The sequence below is a fragment of the Pristis pectinata genome, chromosome 2 (assembly GCF_009764475.1).
Source record: "Pristis pectinata isolate sPriPec2 chromosome 2, sPriPec2.1.pri, whole genome shotgun sequence".
NCBI lineage: Eukaryota > Metazoa > Chordata > Chondrichthyes > Rhinopristiformes > Pristidae > Pristis > Pristis pectinata.
This window is the reverse complement of record NC_067406.1, coordinates 145,061,545-145,088,068: the sequence shown is the minus strand read 5'-3', so window position 1 is coordinate 145,088,068 and position 26,524 is coordinate 145,061,545. Positions and strand designations below refer to the sequence as shown.

Here is a 26,524-nt window from a genome sequence, read left to right as displayed (position 1 = left end):
TACCATCCTTACCCTGCCTCAATGGGACAAACCTATCCAGAGCCCTATGCAAGTATTCCCTAAACAACCTCCACATTTCTGCTGTGCACTTCACCAAGAACATCTGTTCACAATTTACGCTCCCAAGTTCCTGCCTAATAGCATCATAATTCCCCCTCCCCCAGTTAAGTACTTTCCCATATCCTCTGCTCCTATCCCTCTCCAAGGCTATGGTAAACATCAAGGAGTTATGGTCACTGTCTCCAAACTGCTCTCCCACCAAGAGATCTGAAACATGATCAGGATCATTGCCTGGTACCAGATCCAGAATGGCCTCTCCTATAGTCAGCCTGTCCACCTACTGTGTCAGGAATCCTTCTTGTACACATTGAAGGAACTCCATCCCATCTATCCCCTTTACGCTAAGGAATATTAAAGAAGTTGAAGTCACCCATGACAACAACCTTGTTGTTTTTGCAACTCTCCAAAATCTGCCTCCCGATCTGCTCAGTGTCTCTGCTGCTAGTTTTGGGGTTGGGGGGTGGTTTCTGTAGAATACTCCCAATAGAGTGATTGCTCCCTTCCTGTTTCTGACTTCCACCCATGCTGACTCAGTGGACGATTCCTCCAGGACATCCTCTTTCTACAGCTGTGACACTGTTCCTGATCAGCAAAGCCACTTCCCACCTCTTACCTCCACCCCTGTCCCTTTTGAAACATCTAAACCCCAGAATATCCAGCAGCCCATCCTGCCCTTGCGACAGCCAAGTCTGTAATGGCCACCACATCACAGTTCCACAGACTTAGCCATGCTCCGTTTATCAGCCTTGTTCCTGATACTTCTCGCATTAAAGTAGACACACTTCAGCCCATCCAACTGACTAATTTTGCTTTTCTCATCAGCACAATACAGGCCCTTTGTCCCACCATGCTGTGCTGACCTTTAAACCTCACCTAAGACTATCTAACCCCTTCCTCCCACATATCCCTCTATTTTAAATTCCTCCATATGCTTATCTAACAATCTCTTGAATTTGACCAATGTACCTGCCTCCACCACCACCCCAGGCAGTGCATTCCATGCCCCAACCACTCTCTGGGTAAAAAACCTTCCTCTGATATCTCCCTCGAATTTCCCACCCATTACTTTAAAGCCATGTCCTCCTGTATTGAGCATTGGTGCCCTGGGAAAGAGGCACTGGCTATCTATCTATTCCTCTTATTAGTTTGTATACCTCTGTCTCCCCTCATCCTCCTTCTCTCCAAAGAGTAAAGCCCTAGCTCCCTTAGTCTCTCCTCAATGCATACTCTCTAAACCAGGCAGCATCCTGGTAAATCTCCTCTGAACCCTTTCCAATGCCTCCACATCCTTTCTATAATGAGGCAACTAGAACAAGTGTGGTCTAACCAGAGTTTTGTAGAGCTGCATCATTACCTCACGGCTCTTAAACTCGATCCCATGACTTATGAAAGCTAACATCCCATAAGCTTTCTTAACTACCCTATCCACCTGTGAGGCAACTTTCAGGGATCTGTGGATATGAACCCCCAGATCCCTCTGGTCCTCCACACTACCCAGAATCCTGCCATTAACTTTGTACTCTGCTTTGGAGTTTGTCCTTCCAAAGTTTACCACCTCACCTCTCTGGATTGAACCCATCTGCCACTTCTCAGCCCAGCTCTGCATCCTATCAATGTCCCTCTGCAATCTTCAACAGTCCTCCATACTATCCACAACACCACCAACCTTTGTGTCATCTGCAAATTTTCAACTGCCTATCCTTCCTTACAGTCTTTCTACACTCTGCATCTACTTGTATACTAAATGAACCAACCTCTGACCTGTCAGTCTGGTTCCCACCCCCTGCCAAACTAGTTTAAACCCTCCCCAACAGTTCTAGCAAACCTGCCTGCAAGAATGTTGGTCCCCCTCCAGTTCAGATGTAACCCATCCCTTTTGTACTGGTCATGTCTTCCCCAGAAGAGATCCCAGTGATCAACAAATCTGAAACCCTGCCCTCTGCATTCATCTGCCAAATCATCCCATTCTTACCCTCACTGGCACAGTCAGCAATCCAGAGATTACTGCCCTTGAGGTCCTGCTTTTCAGCTTCCTACCTAGCACCCTATATTCCTATTCAGGACCTCATCTCTTTTCTTACCTAATGTCATTGGTACCAATATGTACCACAACCTCTGGCATTCACCCCCCCCCCCCCCCCCCCCTTCAGAATGCTATGAGCCCCATCCCAGTCATCACTGACACTGGCACCTGGGAGGCAACATAACATCCATGAGTCTCTTTCACATCCACAGAATCTCCTGTCTGCCCCCCTTACTATGGAATCCCCTATCACTACCACCCTCCTCTTCTCCCCACTTCCCTTCTGCACCACACAACCAGGCTCAGTGCCAGAGACCTGGTCACTGCAGCTTTCCCCTGGTAGGTTCCCCCCCAGCAGTATCCAAAGCAGTGTACCTGTTGTTGAGGGGAACAGCCTAGGGGTACTACCTGCCTATTCTCAGTCCTTCTCTTGGCAGGTAGCTGGGTGACTCTCTTCTGCAGCCTTGGAGTGACTGCCTCCTGTAGCTCTTGTCTATGAACTCCTCAGTATCCCATAGGAGCCAAAGGTAATGCAGCTGCAGCTCCAGTTCCCTAACACAGTCTACAAGGAACTGCAGCTGGATGCACCTCGTGCAGATGTAGTTATCAGGGAGACTGGAGGTCTCCCAGAACTCCCACATTTTACAAGCTGAGCACACCACTGACCCTGGAGCCATTCTCACTACTCTATCCTGGCACTAAAGGGAACACCAAATCAAACAAAGAAAGGAACTTACCAGAGACTTACCACTTCACACCATAGCCTCTTGAACCAAAGCCTCAGCTCCTCACTCCAACACTGACCACTCCACTTATACCTGCCTTCCCTTTATTTGCTGCTGTTAATAAGCCAATCAACTGGTAACAATTTGCAAATGTGCCTCGGAAAACTCACAAGCTCAGGCACAGAGATTCACCTCTTTTCAAAAGTGTCGCTCTGACATGTAATTACTGCGTCTCCTCAATCTTTAGGGACAGGTGCAAAGTGGCCTTAGGTCTGGGATCCGGATTGCCCAGGGCACGTATTTCCGTGTGACTCTGCTGAAGTCCATTCCTGTTCAAGTAGATGGAGAACCCTGGATTCAGTCCCCAGGGCATATCATCATTTCTGCTGCTGGGCCCAAGGTAGGTGTAGACACAGCATCAACATAAGGCATGATCTTGCGAATAAACCAACGAGTAATGTACTTCAATGCAGACCAGCTGCTTGCAACATCTAACAAGAGGGAGTCTTTTAAAAGGGACACAGTGAGAGGTGAGGGCCAGCATGTCCCTGTGAGGGTGCAAGGTAAGGACGGCAAGGTTAGGGAACCTTGGATGACAAGGGCAGTTGCAGAGTTGATAATATGACAGGTCTAGGCAGCTGAAAATGGCAGAGCCTTGTGAGGAATATGGAAAGTGTAGGAGAGTACTTAAAAAGGAAGTTGGGAGGGCATAAAGGGACTATTTAATGTCCTTGGCAAAAAGATCAAGGTGAATCCCAACGCATTCTATAGGCGTTTTGATGGAAAGAGAGTAACCTGGGAAAGAGCAGCTCCCGTAAGGGACCAAAGGGGCAGTCTGTGCGTGGAGACAGTGGATGTGGGTGATGTCCTAAATGAATACTTCCCATCAGTGGTCACCAAGAAGAACATCGACCAGTACAGTGGAGTAATACAGCATGGATACAGGCCCTTCAGCCCAATGAGTCCACGCCAAAATATGATGTATATGATTCATGTCCCACCATTCCCGATATATTGTGCATACCTAAAGACGCTTAAACACTATTATCATATCTGCCTCCACCACACCCCAGGCAGCACATTCCAGGCACCCACTACTCTCTGTGTTTAAAAAAAGAACTTACCCCACACATCTCCTTTCAATGGTCCCCACTCTCACCGTAAAGATATGCCCTCTAGTATTTGACATCTCTACTCTGGGAAAAACACTTTGACTGTCTACTCTATCTATGCCTCTCATAATTTTATAAACTTCTATCAGGTCTTCCAACAGCCTCCAATGCTCCAGAGAAAAATGATCCAGGTTTGTCCAACCACTTCTTATAGCTGATACCCTCTGATCCAAGCAGCATCCTGCTAAACCTCTTCTGAACCCTCTCCAAAGCCTCCATGTCCTTCCTGTAATGGGGTGACCAGAATTTCACACAACACTCCCAAGTGCAGTGTAACCAAAGTTTTGTACAGCTGTAACTTGACTTCCTGACTCTTCTACTCAACACCCCGTCAATGAAGTCAAACATCCATATAGCGTCTTTACCACCTTATCCACTTGTGTTGCCATTTTCAGGGAGCTATGAACTTGGACCCAAAGATGCTTCTCTACATCAATGCAGTTAAGGGTCCTGCCATTTACTGTACACTTTCCCCTTACATTTGACCTCCCAAAGTGGAACAGCTCACACTTGCTCAGATTAAACTCTATCTACCATTTCTCCGCACATACCTGTAACTGATCTACATCCTACTGCATCTTTTGATAACTTTAGAACCATAGAACACTACAGCACAGAAAACAGGCCATTCGGCCCTTCTAGTCTGTGCTGAAACTTTATTCCACTAGTCCTATTGACCTGCACCCAGTCCATAACCCTCCAGACTTCTTCACTGTCTGCAACTCCTCCAATTTTTGTATCATCTGCAAACTTACTAACCAACCCATCTACATTTTTGTCCAAGTCATTGTTCCCAGCACCGATCCCTGCGGAACACCCCTGGTCACAACCTCCAGCTGGAAAAGCACGCTCCCACTACCGTGGATCCCATGCATCTTAATCTACCATGAGAGACCTTGTCAAATTCCTTACTTAAAAGTCCACGAAGGCAACATCCACTGCCCTATCCTCATCAATCATCTTTGTCACCTCCTCAAAAAAACTCAATCAAGTTAGTAAGACACGACCTGCCCTGCACAAAGCCATGCTGACTGTCCTTAATTAGCCTATGTTCTCTCCAGTAGCTTCCCTACCACTGATGTGAGGCTCACTGGCTATGGTTCCCTAGATTATCCCTGAAGGAACAACTTTTTGGCTATTTTCTTATCTTCAGGGACCTCGCCTGTGGCTAGAGAGGATACAAAGATCTTTGTCAAGGCCCCAGCAATCTCCTCTCTCAATAACTTGGGATAGATCCACCTTAATGCTCTTCAGGAGACCCAACACTGCCTCCTTCTTGATCTCAAAATGCCCTAACATATTAGTATGCCCCACACTGCTCTCACTGACCTCCATGACCACCTTCTTGGTGAATACCGACACAAAGTACTCATTTAGTACCTTGCCCATATCCTCTGACTCCAAGCATAAATTCCCTCCTTTATCCTTGAGTGGTCGTATTATCTCCTAGCTACCCTTTTGTTTTTAATATATGTATAAAATGACTTGGGATTCTCTTTAATCTTGCTTGCCAATCCTTTCGCCGTCCTAATTCCTTGCTTGAGTTCTTTCCTGTTTTCTTTATATTCGTCAAAGGACATGGTAGATGGAGAGTTCATGGCAAGGCCCAATGGTGTTCTGGAACATGTTAGCATTAGGAAGGAAGAGGTAATAGATGTCTTGGGATGCATAAAGGTGTACAAATCTCCAGGCTGCAATGGGGGGGCAAGGGAGTGGCCCTAACAGACATTTTTGCATCTTTGTTAGCTGTAGGTGAGGTACCAGATGACTGGAGGACAGCGAATGCTGTTCTTTTATTCTAGAATGTCAGCAGGGATAAGCCAGGGAACTGCAGGCTGGTGAGTGTGACGTCATTGACAGGGAAATGATTGGAAAAAAAATTCTAAAGGACAGGGAATGAATAGGGACAGTCTACATGGCTTTGTTCGTGAGAAATCCTGTCTCTCAAATTTAGTTGAGTTTATTGAGGAGGTAACGAAGTGTATTAATGAGAGCAGTGCAGTAGATGATGTCTACATAGACTTTAGTGAGGCCTTTGTCAAGATCCTATATGATAGGTTGGTCCAGAAGGTTAAAGTCTGGAGGAGCCAGAGCAGGCTGGTAAATTGGATCCAAAATTGGCTTGGTAACAGGAACCAGTGGTGGAAGTATGTTTTTCTGATTCAAAACCTGTGATCAATGGTGTGCCAAAGGATATTGATGATATACATCAACAACCTGCATGTAGATGTAGGAGGCACGATAAGTAAGTTTGCAGATGATATGAATATTGGTGCTGTTCTGGATACTGAGATTGGGACTACAGCAAGATACAAGTTGAAAAATATGATTGATGGAATTTAATACTGTACCAGTTAGCGTGACGCTATTACAGCACCGGCGATCTGGGTTCAATTCCAACCACTGTCTGTAAGGAGTTTGTACGTTGTCCCCATGACCTCGTGGGCTTCCTCTGGTTTCTCCGGTTTCCTCCCACATTACAAAGACGTACAGGTTAGGAAGTTGTGGGCATGCTACGTTGGTGCCGGAAGCGTGGCGACACTTGCGGGCTGCCCCCAGAACACTCTACACAGAAGGTGCATTTCACTGTGTGTTTCAATGTACATGTGACTAATAAAGATCTGATCTTAAATATGAAGATGTACTGAGTGTAAACAAGTGTAGGACGTGCACAGTGAATAGTCGGGCCCTGGGGAGTGTTGACGAACAGACTTTGAGGTACAAGTTCATAGATCTGTGAAGGTGGCAGCACAAGTGAAAAGATGAAGATACGATTCTTGCAACACATCAGTTGTGGCACAGAATACTCAACCTGGGATGTTCTGTGACAACTTTATAAAACATTGGTTAGCTACACCTGGAATCGTGTGCAGATCTGCTCACCGCAGTGCAGGAAGGATGTGATTGATTTGGAAAGAGTGTGAGGAGATTCATAGGGATGTTGCCGAGATTGGAGGATTATGTGGATTGGGTTTTGAGGAGAGACTGGAAAGACTGGGTTTGTTTTCCCTGTAGTGCAGACAGTTGAGGGAAGGAGGCGATTAAGACAAGAGGGCATGGATTTAAGAGCGAGGAGGTTTAGTAGAAACAATCAGCAGATCAAGTAGCATCTGTGGAAAGGGAAATGGTGTTAACATTTCAGGTAAAAGACATTTTGTCAGAACTGTGAATGAGAAAACCATTGGTTTTAAGTTACAGAGAAAGAGAGGGAAGGTTTGGAAAGGACTGAGAGGACATCTGTGATAGGGTGAGGCCTTGGTTTCCATGGTGACAAGTTGTGGAGGTCATTTGGTTGATGGGTCAGTTAAAGAGGAAGAATACAAAGAAAGAAATGTAAAAGGGTATGAAATGCAGGGCTGTGGGTTTGCCCAGGAGATCAGGCTATACCGATGGAGAGAGAAATGTCTGTATCACAGACAGATGACTTCAGCAGAAATGTGCGGTTCTGATACAGACAAATTATCTGAAGAACTTGTTATTGTCCAGAAGGCTGCACTGTGTCCAGACAAAAGATGAGGTTCTATTCTTTAAACTCGCTTTGGGCCTCGTTATATCAGTGCAGGGAGCTGTGACCAGAGGGGTCGGGGTGGGATGGAGAATTAAGGTGGCACTCAGCAAGGAGTTCTCTCTCACCCCAGACAAATTATCATCTTTGGCACTTTTGTGTGACTTCCCTTCTCAAAGTATTTACTTGTCTGTGCAGGACTTTGGGACATGCTGAGAGAGTGAAAGCTGCAGGTTTTTCTTGCCTTCATTGATGCAGTAGCTACCTTTGATCTGCGTCCAACTGATCAGAGCTCATGGGTCAGAGAATTGTAGGAATGAAAAGTGTTCACACTTCACTGTGAAGGAAATTCTGTTTACACCTTTTGTGATTTCCTGTTTTTTTTCAGGTTCATATGTTAAAAAAATGCAAACAGAAGCAGAAAAAGCAAACCGGGAGTTTCAAAGATTCAAGAACAGAGAACTTTCCTGCCTCGGAAGTTGGCAACTGAAAAACAAATACATTTTTCCAGTTCATTTGAAGATTTGGAGATGTAAATCAAGAGATTAATTGCTGAATGATTTTAGGTTTGCAGCAATTTGCTTTGTAATAATTTTTGAGATTCATTTGCTCATTTCCACTGAAAATTTAACTGTTGTAGTGATTATTTGATGTTTCAGACCAGTAGCCCCACAAACAGACACTGAATTAACAATTAAATGATTAGTGTTTCTTGTTCACTAAACTGAAGGGTAGAGTAGTTATTGAAATAATCACCAAAAATCCTTCTGCACATGGACAGGAAATGCCTCAATCTTTGCCCCTTCAGGGACCTGTTCTGGACTGTTGGGCTTTGAAATGAGCAACTCTTCTCAATGATTTCTGTTCTAATCTCTTCTGATCTCCTCAATGTATTGGCCAGGAAAATATTGTCAAATGGTTAGAACATTCATTTTCCAAGTTGTTTCTACTTGTCTCTTATTTTTGAAAAAAAAATCACAAGTTACTTCTGAAATTTTCATTCCAGAGCTACACATAAATCCATTTAAGATATTGCTAGGTTCTTGTAAATATTCTTTTGGTAGAACAACGTCCAAAATTTCAATATTTGTTTACTCTGATTATTTTGTTATTTGAACTGATAAAGCCAATTAATTGTGTAGACATATTAATGCTGATCTTTAGTATACTTTGAAAAAGAAATGTTTGCAGAGAGAAAATAGTTTTATACAGAAATAATATTTATGTTTGAGGGTGATAGATATTCAGGGATACACTGTTAACATGTGGATCCAGTAACCCACGCCTTATTGATCAGCAGCACATTAATGTAATTGGCTCTTTGTTCAAAAAAAGGATCTAACACACATTAATGCAGCAACCAGTAAAATAGCGAATTATCTCAAAAGTGTGCAGACAACATTGCCTTGTGAGGATTTTAGATTTAGTGGAACTAAATATTCTTCTTTGAGAGGGTACTAATCAGCTTAAATTTAATCATTCCATGTGCAAATGTTTTGTCTCTCAAGTATTTTCCACATGCTTAATTTTGAAATTTTGTAAATTGTTATCTGCAAGTTTCACTCTTGGGTTGTCTCAGATCACAGGTTATAATGTATCCCCGCCAAACCTTTTGAACAGAATCTAGTGATTGTTTTACTCATTATTGCCAGTGCCTCCCCTCTTCATTTTGTATTGTCAGTACTGGTGGCCACGTCGTACGATTCACTATGATGTTATGAAAGATATTCCATCCAATAATAGTTCAAAGGACTATCGTTCCTCATGGGGATACAAGGGGGAATGATGCAGTTTCCTATTTTTATAAATACCATTTCATATTTGCACAAGATGCAATGAGGGAAAAATAGCCCATACAAACCAGTTTCTGTTACTGACTGAATGAAGAGCTCACTATTAGGACTTTACTGATCAAAGGACTTTACTGATCAAAGGGCTTTGCCAGTGAAATCTTTGCCTAGAATGAGCAATAAAAGACTTTTCCTGCAGGTCACATTGTGTCCAAAGAGTAAGTTACAGGGACACTCATCAATCAGAATTAGAAGTTAACAGCAGCCAAAGTGGCATTTTCAAAAGCTATACTTTGTTTTTTGTAGAAAAGAAATGCAGTGAGGGAAGAACGGATTTGCACAGTGTTCTTTCACAGTGATCCAGTTTGGTTGCTTCAGTGCATCAACAAAAGGAAAAGCTTTGAGCATGAATCTGTATTGTACTTGCAATGGTATTGTGCATTTCTGCCATAATTAACATTCATTAAGTTACTTCTTTGGGGGAGGTTAGGACTTTTAAACTATGCTCAAACATATCATCATTCCAGTGACTATTAACACAACTACATGCCTGCATTCCGTTTGCAGCCAGACACAAGTCCATCTACAATAATAAATTGCCAATATTCTGCACATCATAATTTCAATTTGCCAAGTGAAGATTAGATTATGTCTAATTCTCATGAATTGAACTGAATATTACATGAAGAATGTTATCTAGACCATTGAAATTGGTTTACATTTTTAAATTTCATGTTCGAATTTCATTTTTTCCCCTCAATGTGCCTTCACTAAAAGCTCCAACAAAATGTTATGTACATAATTAATCAAAACAAATTCCTGTGCTGAAATAAAACAGAAAATGACCTAACACGTTAATGCTCTTTTTGCTCCACAGATGTTGTTTAAACTGCTGAGTATTTGGGCATTTTTTTTTTGGTTTTTAATTTCAGATTTTCAACATCAGCAGTATTTTGCATTTGAATTCCTTTGGTGGGTGTTACTGGCATGGTAGTACTGGTTAGCAATATGTATACACCAATTTTTTTTTAAATGTGCTTTACAGATCTTTCAGCATAATGATAAGGAAAATGTTACCTGAGGTTTTCCTTTGCAAATGCAACACTTTTTTATTGTGTGCTGGTGCTTTCACTGAAAGGAAACTGCAGCCATTGGAAAATGGGAAACTTTCTAGGTCCCAAAATGTTTACAGTTCAAAGTTCTAGAGTTCTATTTTGGTAATGCAACTGAACTTTGAAAACAAAATATTAATTGCATATTTGTACCTATTTGATTTGACAGAAGCAATTCTATTTTATTATGGTGCTTAGTTTTGTGGATTGTTATATGTTAATATTTTAAGTATCTTGGGAATTATATTTGTGTAGTAACTATATAAAAAAGTAGATGCAAGTACAAGGATATTAAATGGGTTGTGTTTAGCAGCATGTCATACACTTCTGCACACTTTTTTGTGACCACTTAACGTCACAGATTGATTTTGATTTTGTCTATTTATCTCAGAGTTTCAGGATTTACACTTTTTTCCTGGAGAGGGAAAATAAATGTTTGCTTCTTTTACTGGCCAAAGCTGTGAGGTGTCTCTTCGTGCATCAGTGTAGTGTTTTAATCCACAGAAATATTTAATAATTTCTCAAACATTATTTTGATTTGCATTGGATTTGTCCTTTTGTGCTAGTCTCACCTATTATTATGGCACAAGAATTAATTGTGTGGGGGCTACCTAACCTAGATTAGCATAGTTTAAACTGCAATAATCCCATTGGCCAATGACAGAGAAGGTTGTAGTTATTATAACTGACAATAGCAGGTGTTAGTGCCTTGTTGCTGTTGCTTGTTTACTGGATGAGATCAATGCACAAGTAGAATTCCAACCTTAAAAGATTGGGTGGAACCTGAAACCTGTCAGTATGTCTATGGAAAGACACGTGCATCAGGAAAATGTTGCTTTTCACTAAGGTCCAGCATTAAACAGTAAATACTGACAGTAAAAGCTCTGTTTCTACATCGAAACAGGGGATAATTACTATTGTCCTTTGAAGGTCACTTTACAATATCAGTTGCTGGTAGGTAACTGAGAGAATTTATTTTATTGCATTTTCCAAAGAGGTAATGATCTGCTCATCTGTCTGTTTTTGCCACCTCAGTAAGACTGGAACCAAATTACACTCAAGACAATACAAACACGAAAACATAGTAAAATATTTAAACTGAACAATCCTTTAATCAAAATGCTAGTGTTTTATGTAAGCAAGTTATCCTGGCATTTAAAAAAAAATCACTAGTTTGCAATACACTGTCAGATTAAATTCATAGTGAATTCATTATTCTCCTTGGCTGCTGGAATCCATTTCAACTATCAATTTGTTTGTTAAAATCAAGCATGAGATGTGCAAATATATACTTACTGAGCAGATGTATGGGAAATTGTTTACCGCCAATGTCTTTTTCTAGTTTGCTCCAATGTAATGTTAGTCTTCAGGTTTGTTTTGTAGGTCAAAACCAGCAGGAATGTTTTCTGTATGTAATGTGTTCTGCTCAATGTGGATCTTGTACTGTAAATATTGATCTAACTCTCAAGATTCTCATCACTCCACCATCTACTGCTCAGAGTTAGAATTTCCATGATTTGATGTTAATTGCATCAGTTATGTATATTTTGAAATTGTGGGGTAAATGAGTTGTTTGATGTGGTTAAAAGAATTGCACTGTTACATATCATCACTTCTGAATGTTCAATGATAAATCTATGGAAAGAATAAAATTAGACATGTGAAATTATTTATAATTTTACAAAATGTTAATGAACATACAGTTTCTCTGTTGCACATGTTGAGTGCTCACGTGTGCTTCATGACCCGTACATTAATTGTCTATTTCTCAAATTATACACAACAGCCAAGTGTGGCCAAAAAATAGCAGTTGTTATCATGGGTGATTTCAACTTCCCGAATATTGATTGGCACCTCCTTAATGCAAAAGATTTGGATGGGGTGGAACTTGTTAGGTGCGTCCAGGAAGGATTCCTGACACAATATGTAGACAGGCTGACGAGAAGCGAGGCCATTCTGGACCTGGTACTAGGTAATGAACCTGGTCAGGTGTCAGATCTCTCGGTGGAAGAGCATTTCAGAGACAGTGACCACAACTCCCTGACCTTTACCCTTACCTTGGAGAGGGGATAGGAGTAGACAGTACAGGAAAGTATTTAATTGGGGGAGGGGAATTATGATGGTATTAGGCAGGAACTTGGGAGTGTAAATTGGGAGCAGATGTACTCGGGGGAAATGCACAATGGAAATGTGGAGGTTGTTCAGAGATCATTTGCATGGGGTTCCGGATAGGTTTGTCCCATTGAGGCAGGAAAACGATGGTAGGGTGAAGGAACCATGGTTGACGAGAGATGTGGAATATCTAGTGAAGAGGAAGAAATAGGTTCAGGAAGCAAGGATCAGACAGGACTCTAGAGAGTTACAAGATAGCCAGGAAGGAGCTTAAAAATGGACAGGAGAGCTAGAAGGGGGCATGAGAAGACCTTGGCGAGTAGGATTAAGGAAAACCCAAAGACGTTCTACTCATATGTGAAGAAGAGGAGGATGACTAGAGTGAAGGTAGGGCCAATTAGGGATAGAGGAGGAAGCATGTGCCTGGAATCAGAGTAGGTAGGCGAGGTCCTTAATGTATATTTTGCTTCAGTATTCACATGCTAGAGAGACCTTGACGTTTGTGAGGACAGCATAAAACTGGCTGATAAGTTGGGAGATGTGCTGGAGCCTTTGGAAAACATTAGGATAGACAAATCCCCAGGGCCAGATGGGATATATCCCAGGATAGTATAGGAAGTGAGGGATAGGATGCTTTCTATGGTGCATCGGTAAAAGTTGGTGACAGTCAAAGGGGACAAACCAAATTTCTTTAGCCTCCTGAGGAAGTAGAGGCGCTGGTGAGCTTTCTTGGCTGTGGCATCTATGTGATTTGACCAGGACAGACTATTGGTGATGTTCACTCCCAGGAACTTGAAGCACTCAACCCTCTCGACCTCAGCACCATCGATGTAGACAGGTGCATGTACACTGCCCCCTTTCCTGAAGTCAATGACCAGCTCTTTTGTTGACATTGAGGGAAAGATTGTTGTCATGACACCATTCCACTAAGCTCTCTAGCTCCTTCCTGTACTCCGACTTATCGCTGTTTGAGAATATGGCTTACAATGGTGGTATCATCTGCAAACTTGTAGATGGAGTTAGAGCAGAATCTGACCACACAGTCATGAGTGTATAGGGAGTAGAGGGCTGAGGACGCAGCCTTGTGGGGCACCAGTGTTGAGAATAATCATGCCGGAGGTATTGCTGCTTATCTTAACTGATTGCAGTCTGTTTGTTAGAAAGTCAAGGATCCAGTTACAGAGGGAGGTGTTGAGTCCTAGGTCTTGGAGTTTGGTGACAAGCTTGCTTGGGATTATTATATTGAAGGCAGAGCTGTAGTCAATAAACAATAGGCTAACATAGGTGTCTTTACTGTCCAGATGCTCCAGAGCTGAGTGAAGGGCCAGGGAGATGGCATCCGCTGTAGACCTGTTTCAGCGATAGGCGAATTGCAATGGGTCCAGGTTGCCTGGGAGGCTGGAGTTGATGCGTGCCATGACCAACCTCTCAGAGCACTTCATGGTGGTGGATGTCAGATCCACTGGTCGTTAGTCATTGAGGCATGTTACCTTGCATTTCTTCAGTACCGGGATGATAGTGGTCTTCTTAAAACAGGTGGGCACCTGAGACTGAAGCAGGGAGAGGTTGAATATGTCCGCAAATACTTCTGCCAGCTGATGAGCACACGGCCCGGGACACCATCTGGGCCAGGTGCTTTCCTCGTGTTCACTCTCCGGAAGACTGATCTTACGTCCTGCACTGTAATCACAGGTTCAGCTGCATTGGTGGCTGTCAGGGCAGATGGTGACAATCCACTTACTTTTGTTCAAAACATGCATAGAATGCGTTAAGTTCATCAGGAAGGGATGCGCTGTTGTTAGCTATGCAGCCCAACTTTGTCTTGTAGCCTGTTATGGCATGTAAGCCCTGCCATAACTGACGGCTGGTCAGGGACTCCATTTTGAGTCGGTATTGCCTCTTGGCATTCCTGATAGCTTTCCAAAGGTCATATCTCAATTTCTTGTACAGATCAGGATCACCAGATTTGTGTGCAGCAGTCCTCTCCTTCAGTAGGGAGTGGATCTCCCGGTTCATCCATGGTTTTCTGTTTGGGAACACCCGTATTGTCTTCTTTTGTACACAGTCCTCCACACACTTGCTGATAAAGTCCGTGATGGTGGTGACATACTTGTTAAGGCTGGCAGCTGATTCTTTGAACATGGACCAGTCCATTGTCTCAAAGCAGTCACGTAGGAGCTCATCTGTTTCCTCAGACCAGCACTGCACGACTCTCCGTACCGGATCCTCCCGTTTCAGTTTCTGTTTGTATGTAGGGAGAAGGAGCACAGCCTGGTGGTCAGATTTCCCAAAGTGAGGACGAGGGGCAGCTCGGGAGGCATCTTTGATTGGCATGGTTAGATTGGTCTTAGAGCAGGATAAACGTTCAGGCTGTACACTGGTCAGGCGTTTGTAAGGGGTGGGGGTGGGGGGACCTGCAGTTTGTTTCGGCAATGCAAAGTCACTACCTGGGAAAATATTGAATAAATTAATCCGGCATCCTCTACATTTCAGAAATCTCATTGGACTCTGTAGAATTTTTTTTATATACAGATCTGAATGGGGGGCAGAAGGATGTTACTTCTCCGCGGAGTCTTGAACTAGGGTCACAAACTACATTCTCCTTGCTTCAAACATCCCACCTTCTCTCATGGTGGTGAATTTATGGAATTCTCTACCCCAGGTGGGTCAATTTCATGCAAAGCCGCTCACAAGATTTCTGGATATTAAGGAGATAGAGGGATATGGAGATTGTACTGGCAAATGGCCGAGGTAAAGGATGATCTGTGATTGAATTTGCGGAAGTCAGCCTGACCAGGCTGCTCTGCTCCTGTTCCTCCTCATCGTCAACACTGCCACCTGGCTTTGTTCCACAGTAAATTTGGATTTACTGAATCTGATACAGGTTTAGGAAGGGCTCACAACTTCAACCGAAAACTACCCAGTTATTTCCATTTTCTAGTCAAAAACCAATCCTCCATCCACCAGTATAATGCCACTATCCCACATACTCTAATCTTATTACTTGTAAATGACAGGGCCCTGGACAGTGTTGTAGAACAGAGAGAAACCTTTAGGTGCAAGCACAAAATTCCCTAAAAGTAGAAACATAGGTGGATGTGGTGGTGAAGGCAGTGTTTGGCATGCGTGCTTTCATTGGTCAGAGCAGTGAATGCAGAAGTTGGGATGTAATGTTACAATTGTACAAGTCAGCACACCTGGCACTCTGTGTGCAGTTCTGGTCACCGTACTATAGGAAGGAGGCAATTAAGCTGGAGAGGGGGCAGAAAAGATTCAGAAGGATGTTGCTGGGATTGGAGGGCTCGAGTTATAAAGAGAGACTGGAAAGGCTGGGATTGTTTTTCCTGGAGCAAAGAAGGCCAAGTGGTGAGCTCATAGATTGGTTTCTCTACCAATTAATTTTCACTAACCTTGTTCTGCCTGTGATCACTTTCAGTCAGTGTGCCTAGATCTTCTGGAACATTTGCCCAGACAGGACAATATTGCCCAGTTATAAAACAGAACAATTACAGCACAATTCAGGCCCCTCGGCCCACAAAGCTGTGCCGAACATGTCCCTACCCTAGAAATTACTAGGCTTACCCATAGCCCTCTATTTTACTCAGCTCCATTACCGATCTAACAGACTCTTGAAAGACCCTAACGTATCAGCCTCAACCACAATTTCCGGCAGCCCATTTCACACACTCACCACTCTCTGAGTAAAAAGCTTACCCCTGACATCTCTATATCTACTCCCCAGCACCTTAAACCTATGTCCTCTTGTGGCCATCAATTCAGCCCTGGGGAAAAGCCTCTGACTATCTACCCTATCAATACCTCTCATCATCTTATACACCACTATCAGGTCCCCCCTCATCCTCTGTCTCTCCAAGGTGAAAAGGCAGAGTTCCCTCAACCTGCTCCGCATCCCAGACAGCATCCTTGTAAATCTCCTCTGCACCCTCTCTATGGCCTCCACATCTTTCCTGTAGTGAGGTGACCAGAACTGAGCACAGTACTCCAAGTGGGGTCTGACCAGGGACCTATATAGCTGCAACAATACCTCACGGCTCCTAAATTCAATTCCCCGATTGATGAAGGACAATACACCATATGCCTTCTTAACCACAGAATCAACATGCGCAGCCGCTTTGAGCGTCCTATGGACTCGGACCCCAAGATCCCTCTGACCCTCCACACTGCCAAGAGTCCTACCATTAAGATATATTCCACCAACATATTTGACCTACCAAAATGAACCACTTCACACTTATCTGGGTTGAACTCCATCTGCCACTTCTCAGCCCAACTCTGCACCCTCTGACAGCCCTCCAAACTATCCACAATACCCCCAACCTTTGTGTCATCCACAAACTTACTAAGCCACCCCTCCACTTCCCTCATCCAGGTCATTTATAAAAATCACAAATAGTAAGGGTCCCAGTACAGATCCCTGAGGTACACCACTGGTCACCGACCTCCACTCAGAATACGACCCCTCAACAACCACTCTTTGTCTTCTGTGGGCCAGCCAGTTCTGGATCCACACTGCAAGATTATAGCAATGGAGCTGAGCTTTTCCAATTCCAAGGACCAAATCAAGCTTAACATTTTTGATGTGCAGCAGATGATACGACTGGGAAGCTGCAAGATGCACTTCAATAACAAGTTAAAAAATCCATGCCAGTCTCCCAGAGGTCCAATTGTCAGAATATCGGGAATATAAAAGACATTCACCGACACTAAATCTCCAAATAAATCAAGATGATGGCTGCTGTATGGAATACCCAACTGATTCTCCTGCACAAGGGATTGATGCAGATTCAGACAGTGTTAGGCAGCTATTTAAAAAAAGAAACGTGGGTCTTCAACTCTACAATAACTTGTTTTTCTTCAGAAATGGTCAGCTATGTACAAATCTAAAATAAAGTTAGCAGCAAACTTCTGTTAATATTTTATTCATTAATGTAATAAAATACAACATATGGTTATTTACACCAGGATCAGTTCTCCACAGATGAAGACTGAATGGTTTACATTCTCTGCCTTTACTCAGATGCCAGCTCATTCTGAATTGAACTTCACCATAATCACCTCATACCATTCCCCAAACTGAGCTGGCACAATAATTGGCAGCCCATCACCATTTTGAAGAGTATATAGCATTATCTGTACATGAAAAGCTGTGATTCACAGTGTGCAAGATTTGGTCTCCAAACAGTGCTGACTAGTCCGAGAGAGGCCTCCGATCAAGATTCATTTTGTGCAGAGTTCCACAGTTGAATAACCCTGCCCCGTGAGTGTTCACTCAAGTGAGATGCAGCGACTAATATCTGTGAACTTTACTGGAAGTGGAAACCCCACGCAGGGAATGACGACAGGTGAAAAATAAAATGGAACTCCGCCAGGAAGCCACACGACTCTTTCACATAAAGCCAATGTCAGTATCAGCTGAACAAATTAAGGCAAGGGAGCCAGTTTGGAAAATACCTTTGAAATGACTTGCTTTATAATTGAGTGGAATCTATGCATAACCATAGCAGCCTGAGATTTTAAAATCCAAACTAGTGTTGATTTGAAGGCAGTGTTAGTGATTCTTACAGCATATTACATGTTCACATACCATACACACACACACTTAAAGAGCAGCAAGCATTCAATAAAGCTTGCTTCCTCAGACCAGCTGTATCCCTGTGCACTGTGTACACAAGGGAAGCACTAATCACTTAAAAACAGTCAGGAAATTAGAAAATGAATGTAGATGCTGGAAATCTGAAATAGAAACAAAGTAAGGTTGGAATAGATGAAGGGTCTTCAACCTGAAATTAGGCAGTGTCTTGGGGTTAAGGATGATGAATACCAACTAGGAGCAAATTTCTAAGCAAATGAGCCACAAGACAAAGAGTGCACACATTACCTGTAAGGCACAATGTGTTCCACTGACGTCATATGTGGGGTTGTATGGAGCCAGCGAACAATCTACTTGCACACATTTGGTGCTGGCGACAACATTCTCCAAAGACAAACATTGATTCACTAGATACATAAGCCCAGGAAACTCGGCATTAGAACAACAAGGAGAGGCTGTACCAGCCCATTGAGCCATCTCAGCCATTCAGTAAGATCAAAGCTCAACCTGTGCCTCACCTACTGCCCTGCCCAACTGTGTTTCCACAAGAAACAGAAGCAGGAATATTAAATATTTGGCAAGTTTATTTTCTTCTAATCAACAATTAGAATTTCAAGGTGGCTGTCAACAAAACGAAGTGGGCAAAAGAAAGTCACGTCCCATTGGTAGAGAAGGGAAGTTAGAATGACAGGTCTCTGAAGGTCCAATGGTCAGGACCTCCTTGTCCTGCTGTGATCTCTCTGAATGTGGAAACCTGGTGTCAATGCCACTCACTGATGTAGAAAATTCCTTCACCACAGAGGCCATGTCAGAATGCTTGTACCTATGCCAAATATATACCTCTAGCAGCATAATGAAGAATTTCAAAATGAAGGGAGAGCTTAGAGTGATGGCCCACAATCTTACCAAACCATGTAAAAAGCTCCCAATCTGCCCCTTTCTCTTAGGTTTTTATTTAGTGAGGTGCTCAAGATGTGGGATTGAAGGGAATTAGTAATAAACTATTTGCTAGCTCACATACTTGCCAACTGCTATGTCGATGGAATGGAAGCAGCTGCAAATGCTCAATGAACATAGTTTCCAGTAGTTTCTTTAACTCCACACAGTAGTTTTCTCAGGGAACAATGTCCTGAGACATTGCACCATGAACAACAGTAACTACTTGAGCAAGCACTCCACATTCTTGTTAAACCATGCTGCTAGGAATCCCTGGGATGATTAGTCCTGATGCTGGGTCTCAACCCAAAACATTGACTGTTTATTTCCCTCCACAGATGTTGCCTGATCTGCTGAGTTTCCTCCAGCACTTTGTGTTGCTCCAGATTCCAGCATCTGCAGAATCTCGTGTCTGCCAGGAATCTCAATGCTTTCCTTAAGCAAAAAAGATCAAAGCTCTCAGAAAAAGCACCAGTTTTAGGATCAGAGATTGACATGGCCCATCAAATAACCCACTATTCATCACTGCTGAACACAAACCAAACACACTACCCCCCACAGATTTTTTTTTACAATAATTTGTATTTAAAGGTGTTAAATTTTGTTTAATCATTAAACAGAACTGCAAAGATAAGCTGGGATGTCATTACAAGATGTGCGTTATGGGAAAAATGGGGTTTCCTGCAGAGTTCAATATAAATCAACAAGGACTAAGACAAGAGTAAGGCACTAATGCATCAGTTAATATCAAAACTCAACCTCCATAAAAGATCTTCCATTCTAAACTGCTGCAGAGCAAAGTACCACCATGCTATTTCAAAGTTCTATGTTAGGGTCAAGTGTCTCCAAGTTACTGGAGAATCCATATCCACTTCTGTTCCTGTTTTTCCAGGAGAGTTCACACTTCCCTTTGGGCAGAGTTAGTTACAGAGCCAAGACCAGAAAGTTCAGGTGCAAGGATGGAGGAATGCAGGTACAGGCCAGATCTGAAACTGACTGAACTAGAACTATGCAGTTTATAAGCTTTGCTCTAATAACTTCTTCCACTGGACCCACTCAAATTGGAAGACTTCCAGAATGAGTGGGTCACAGTTCACAAGACTAACAGGCGAAGGTCTGTCGCCCCTTGACCTGGCCAGTCATTCAATGGGATCATGGCTGGTCCAACATTCCCCAATTTCATGCTTCCAGTTATTATTCCTATAATTAAATTTTATTGTAAACGTTTGCAGAGTTCTATAGCACCCCTAGATGGGCAGGAAGTAGGGCTTCAGATGTTGATTAAATACATACCAACTGGATGAAACACAAAGCTTCCTTTACAGAATCAGTAAACACAGAAGGCCAGTCTACCAAACCTAAGATAATTCTCTGCAAGACTAATGCAACCCTGACCACACTTCTCCGTGGCCCCACAATTTCTGTCTCTCAGGTATGCGGACAGTAACAGCACAGGAACAGGCCCTTCGGCTCACGATGTCTGCGCCGAACATGATGCACATGGTCCTTATCCTTCCATTCCCTGCCTGTATGAATGCCTTGAACATAGGAAGGATGTAGGAAAGATTGTGATGTTGGGGATACGAGGGACCTTGGTTATGTGGATAGCCTGAGAAGCTGGTTGTTTTCCACAGAGCAGATGATGCTGAAAGGGGAGTTAATAATTACCAGCCTGTCTACTTATGTTGTTACTTTCAGGGAATTATGACTTGGAGCCCAAGATCCCTCTGTACAGTTCCCAAGGATCCTGCCATTCACTGTATACTTTCCCCTTACATTTGACCTTCGAAAGTCAACACTTGACACTTGTCTGGATTAAACTCCATCTGCTATTTCTCTGCCCACATTTCTAACAGCTTATTTCCAGCTGCTATACCCAATTCTCCTTCAAAAATTGATTTAATCTGCCATCCTTCTTTCAGACAGTCAATGCCAGATGTCTATTGCTAAGTGATTTTATTCCAGCTCACTCCTGGCTCTTGATCCTTCTGCCAGTGGACACATTTTACATAAATGTTGCCTAGAATCCTGAAGGTTCTTAAACACTTATCAACTCCCCTTTCAGCATCCTCTGCTCTGTAGAAAACAACCCCAACTTCTCCAGGCTATCCACATAACCAAGGTCCCTCATTGCCAGGATCACAAGCTTTCCTACATCCTTCCTACGTAGCAATGTACCAAGTTGCAACCAAACCAGTTTCTATAGAGCAGGGACACAGTGTAAGAAATGTGCAGCACACAAGGTGAAGACAGCATGTTGAAGTAATGCTACTGCACCATTTACTGGAGAGACAGGACAGGCAGCCTCAACATTCATCAGAAGGGAGGGGAACAGACAGCTAAATTGATCTCACAGAAACATTGTCATGTAATCTAATGCAATTCTTAAAAAATTTTAGCCACTATCCAAAATAATTTCAGATAGAAATGGGAATGAGAAACAAATCCTTATTATTCTGTGCATTTTCCATACTGCACCATGCCACCCCGGTGAAAATGGAACATGAAACTCTAATCAATACTTAAATCAACAGCTAAACACAATGAAGGGCGAGGAATACAGAACAGCCTCAAAGGAAAACCTGAAGTCTAGATGGGATTAAATAAATGATCTTCCTAAAAATTACCACCTACAAGGAGCTTGGTGAGCACATGATAGTAAATCGAGGTTGGGCTAATTCTTTAAATCATCTGAGACATATTTGCCATTCCTACAATCATTCGTTGTAAAAAGTGCAACGGGTGAAAAAAAGCTTCAATGACAGTGAAAAGACAGGCGTGCTGTGTATGTTGGTGCCGGAAGCGTGGCCACACTTGCGGGCTGCCCCCAGAACACTCAAAATGATGCATTTCACTGTTTCCATGTACATTTGACTAAGATATCTTATCTTACCTTAAACTACATATTAAACCTCACATGAAGTTCCCTGAAGAGATTTCAAGTACTCCCTCACACCTTCCAATTACACAGGGGTTTCAGCATAAAGACCTTAATGCAACGGGCACTCCCAGATAAAGACTGCTGTGGAGCTCCAGTAAGATACAAATTTGAGACCAGTAGCCCAAGTTTGACAAAGCTACAGAACAGCTCAATTCAAATTTGTGAAAATCTTACGTAGCTTATCAAATCCTTCTAAAAATCCATATACACAACATCAAATACAATACTCTCATCAGTACTCTCATCAATCCTCGTCACCCTTCAAAAACCCAACTGTTAGTTTAACCTTACAGCCAATGTTTGAAGAAAAGGTACAACAGATCTCTAGCACCATCCACCATGGAGCGAAGGGAAGACTGTGGCCAATACTTCCATAGTTTCGACACTTTCTTCCCTCAGGATCTCTAGTCTATCCAACCCAAGCTCAACCACACCGGAATATGAATGTTGGATTCAAGAATCAATAAAAACACAATTTCAGGCTTGGGCTGGGTTTTAATTTTGTACCCAAGCATTTCTCTGTGCTGTATAACTCTAGGATTCCATTAGGATGCAACCTGTGTGGGCTCAGTATCAACAGGACATCAGTCCAGCAACCCCTGTCGATTCTGGTCTTTCCACCGTCACAACTGTCTCTTTCACTACAATTCTAGCAGCATCCCTTCCTCAATAAATTGTGGAAATTATTCATTTAGTACCTCTGCTTTCATAAGCAGGTATCTTTTTTGTAACCTAAATACTTCCAAACCTCCTCGTTCTATTTAGCATTTACTACAGAAGACCATTTTCTTTTAAAATTAGCTGTCAATGCTCTTGTTTTCTTTTTGACTCAATTCTATTATATACTTCCTTTCCAATTGTCCCACATTTGGCCAATTGTGTTCTGTGCTAGCAACCTGCCATCTTCCATACATTTCTCTGCTTCAGTTACCTCCTGGGTTCAGTTTTTACACCTTTTCCCTTGGTCAGAATATAGGCTAGACAATACCCTGATCATTTCCTAAGAGGTCCATCATTGGCAAATTAGTGTTTGCCAATCTTTGGTTCCAATTTACCCCGGCCAGATCAATTTTAGAACATAGAAGAGTATAGCACAGGAACAGGCCCTTTGGCCCAGATTTCAATCCACTTAAAATGGCACACTTCCAATTAAGTATTTCTACTTTAGATTGCTTGTTACCCTTTTCCATGGTTGAACCAAACTTTATGATACAAAGATCCCCGTTGTCTAAATGCTCCCCAAAGACACTTGCTCCACTTGAACAATGTTGTTCCACAATAACCAGAGCCAGCAACGCCTCTTGCCTTGTGGCTTGGGACATCCACCGATACAGCCCAGAACTTCTCTTTCCTTCAGTACTTATTTAATTCTCTATCCAAGTATCAAACTTTCCAGAATTATATCCAAAAAACTTCGAGTTACCTCAATGGTTTTTATTCTCCAGCATTCAATGAAAGCCTCAAACTAATCCACAACCTTTTAAAGAATGTGTCTTTCTACAGAACCATGAATAAAGTGCACAAATGATACACTATTTACACATGCAGTTGCTTCCATCTTAGAATGTTGCAATTTTTACAAACAGCAATGAAATATCCATCTGGTTTTGGTGGGAGCTGTTGAGTAATCCTGCAAACATCACAAGTAATGCAGGGCTTTAAAATTCCCATCCCATCCCCAAGATCATTTCATTCTCCACCCATGAATCTGGAGTGATGTTTGAAGCCACAGCCCTCTGACTCAGAACTAAATATTAGCCCAGCTGATATTTCCAATCTCCCATTACTTCAATGTAGATGCTAAAGTATGAGCAATGAATTCAAAGCTAATTTACAAATCAATGAAGAAAACCTCTTACTCTCTTCCCTCCCCACTTTCTGCTTGACTCCTCACTGTTTCCAGTTTTTCCCGTTATTTTTTTGTATTTTCAAATTCCTCAGTATTTTCTTCTTTGTAAAACATTTTGTAGTGTCCTCAAGTGAGAGGCAGTGAACTATTTTTCCTGGCTCCTTCCACCTCTTGCCCAATCATTTTTCAGTGACTGTATTCAATATAATACTTCTATTGAAGGAATCCAGCCCTGTTCTACTTCAACATCCAACCAATCCTCACTTCTACACAGAGAGAGCCCCAAGTTTGTGCTCACTCTGTGTGCCAGGTTTAACACTAGTTAGAACAACTCCTCTCCCCTTTGCACCCTGCATGTTACAGGACATTCTGGGGCTTTATCAGAGTGAGGCTCTTGTTAATTTGTGTGCATGTTTCCAAAGACCAACTCACTACTTTTCACGATTATGCCATTAAGGCCTCTTGGAGTTGGTGCTTTGTTATTAAAAGTTTTTCATGAATGTGCAGGAATCATTTTTAACACAGAAGATTCACCTGGTGCACACCAGGCACTTTTGTGAGTTGCAGTATCCTCAGCCAGATTACAAACTAATGACCAACTATAACCATTGTGAACAAAGGTGATTCTCACTCACCTTCCCAACAACCAAATGGTACTTTCAAATATTAAGAGAAATAAAATCTGGCTTAATTGCAATACCCTGTACATTTAAAAAATAGACATATGAAAATACGTTAAAAAGAGCAAATTAGAAAAATCAAAGATAAAAATTACCTGGGCCAAACATACATTGATTGGGAATTATAGTGTTCTTCAGTGTCCACAGTCCATAAAAATCAGTTCAATATTATTTACAAACACACCTCTATAAAAACGCCTCAAAATAATTACTCCACTGGCCTCCTGGAAATGGATGGTCCCGGTAAACATGCAATCATTCAGTTGCACCTCCATCAAGCAGGGAAGACTCTTCCCCATAGTCCTCAGCACTGACTCGCTTGTACTCTGTATGGAAGAAGAGTGCAAAGCAGCAAGCCTCCAAACTACAGAGAGCAGCCATCACCAACGTTGGAACTATTAAAAGAAAAATAATAATCAAAGTATTATCTACAGTAAATTGCTGCTGATTACACAATTAAAAAGCCTTACATCCTGCAAAGAAGGGAGTAGCAGCAGCATTGAACTTCTGGCAACTGAGAACCTCTCAGCTTGCAATTCACACTCAACAGCCTGAGCTACGTCGGGCAGAACAATGGAAGTGCAGGTGATGTATTGTGGGAGGTCAAATAATGGTGGGACACACGATGAATAGTAGGGCCTGGGTACTGAAGAACAGAAAGACCTTGGTGTACATGTCTAAAGATCTCTGAAGGTGGAAGCACAGATGGACAGGGTGGTATAGCAGGTGGACGGGCTGTCAGGCTTGATTAGCTGGGCATAGGATACAAGAGCAGGGAAGTTATATTCCAGCTTTATAAAACATTGGTGAGGCCACAGCTGGAATATTGTGTGCAGTTTTGGTCACCATGGTATAGGAAGGATGCGACTGCTCTGGAGGGTGCAGAGGATATTCACCAGAATCGGTAATTGGTTTATTATTGTCACATGTACCGAGACAGATACAGTGAAAACCTTTTGTCTGTGTGCCATCCAGACAAATCATTCTATACACAAGTACATTGACTTAGTAAAAAGGAAAACAAAATGCAGAATATACAGTTACAGGGAAAGTGCAATGCAGGTAGACAAATAAAGTGTAAGGGCCACAACAAGGTAGACTGGGAGATCAAGAGTTCATCTTTTAGGGTACGATAGGTCAGATCAAGAGTCTGATAACAGTGGGATAGTTGCCTGGGATGGGGTGTCTCAGTTATGAGGAGAGACTGGATGGGCTGTGTTTGTTTTCCATGGAGCACAGGAGGCTGAGAGTGACCTGATAGAGGTATTCAAAATTATGAGGGCTAGACAGTAGTAAATTTTTCCATTTACAAAAATATCCAAAACCAGAGGGCATAGGTTTAAACACAGAACAGTAGAGCACAGGAACAGGCCCTTCGGCCCACAACATCTGTGCTGAACATGATGCTGAATTAAATCAAATCTCTTCTGCCTGCACATGATCCATATCCCTCCATTTCATGTGTCTAACAGCATCTTAAATACCATTATCCTATCTGCTTCCACCCACTAAGTGTTAGAAAACTTGCTCTGCACATCTCCTTTAAACTTTCCCACTCTCGCCTTAATTGCATGCCCTCTAGCATTTGACATTTCTACCCTGGGAAAAGATTCTGACTGTCTACCCTATCTGTGCCTCTCATAACCTTATAAACTTCTATCAGGTCTCCCCTCAGCTTTCAACGCTCCAGAGAAAACAACCCATTTGTCCAACCTCTCCTTATAGCTCATACCTTCTAATACAGGCAACATCCTGTTCTTCTGCACCCTTTCCAAAGCCTCCACATCCTTCCTATAATGGGGTGACCAGAATTTCACACAATACTCCAAATGTGATCTAACCAAAGTTTTGTACATTGCAACTTTACTACCCTTATACTCAACTTCCCTCCAATGAAGGCAAACATCCATACACTGCCTTTACCACCTTATCCACCTGCATTGCCATTTTCCGTGAGCTATGGACTTGGAGCTCAGGATCCCTCTGCTGTTCAGGGTCATGCCATTAA

At 42.5% G+C, this 26,524-nt stretch overlaps 2 protein-coding genes across 2 annotated transcripts in view; one reads left to right on the top strand and one right to left on the bottom strand.

The window, feature by feature from the left end:
- The window catches only part of LOC127580818 (diacylglycerol kinase theta-like), a 200,583-nt gene extending 188,527 nt beyond the window's left edge, over window positions 1-12,056 (top strand). The window contains 2 exon segments of the mRNA XM_052034735.1: window positions 3,056-3,208; window positions 7,874-12,056. Of these exon segments, the coding sequence (XP_051890695.1) occupies window positions 3,056-3,208; window positions 7,874-7,975 (255 nt within the window). The 3' untranslated portion in view covers window positions 7,976-12,056.
- An 8,623-nt stretch (window positions 12,057-20,679) lies between these two features.
- slc49a3 (solute carrier family 49 member 3) overlaps window positions 20,680-26,524 on the bottom strand; it is a 53,300-nt gene continuing 47,455 nt past the window's right edge. The window contains exon 10 of the mRNA XM_052034787.1: window positions 20,680-24,911. Coding sequence (XP_051890747.1) covers window positions 24,772-24,911 — 140 coding nt within the window. The 3' untranslated portion in view covers window positions 20,680-24,771. The remainder of the gene's footprint in view (window positions 24,912-26,524) is intronic.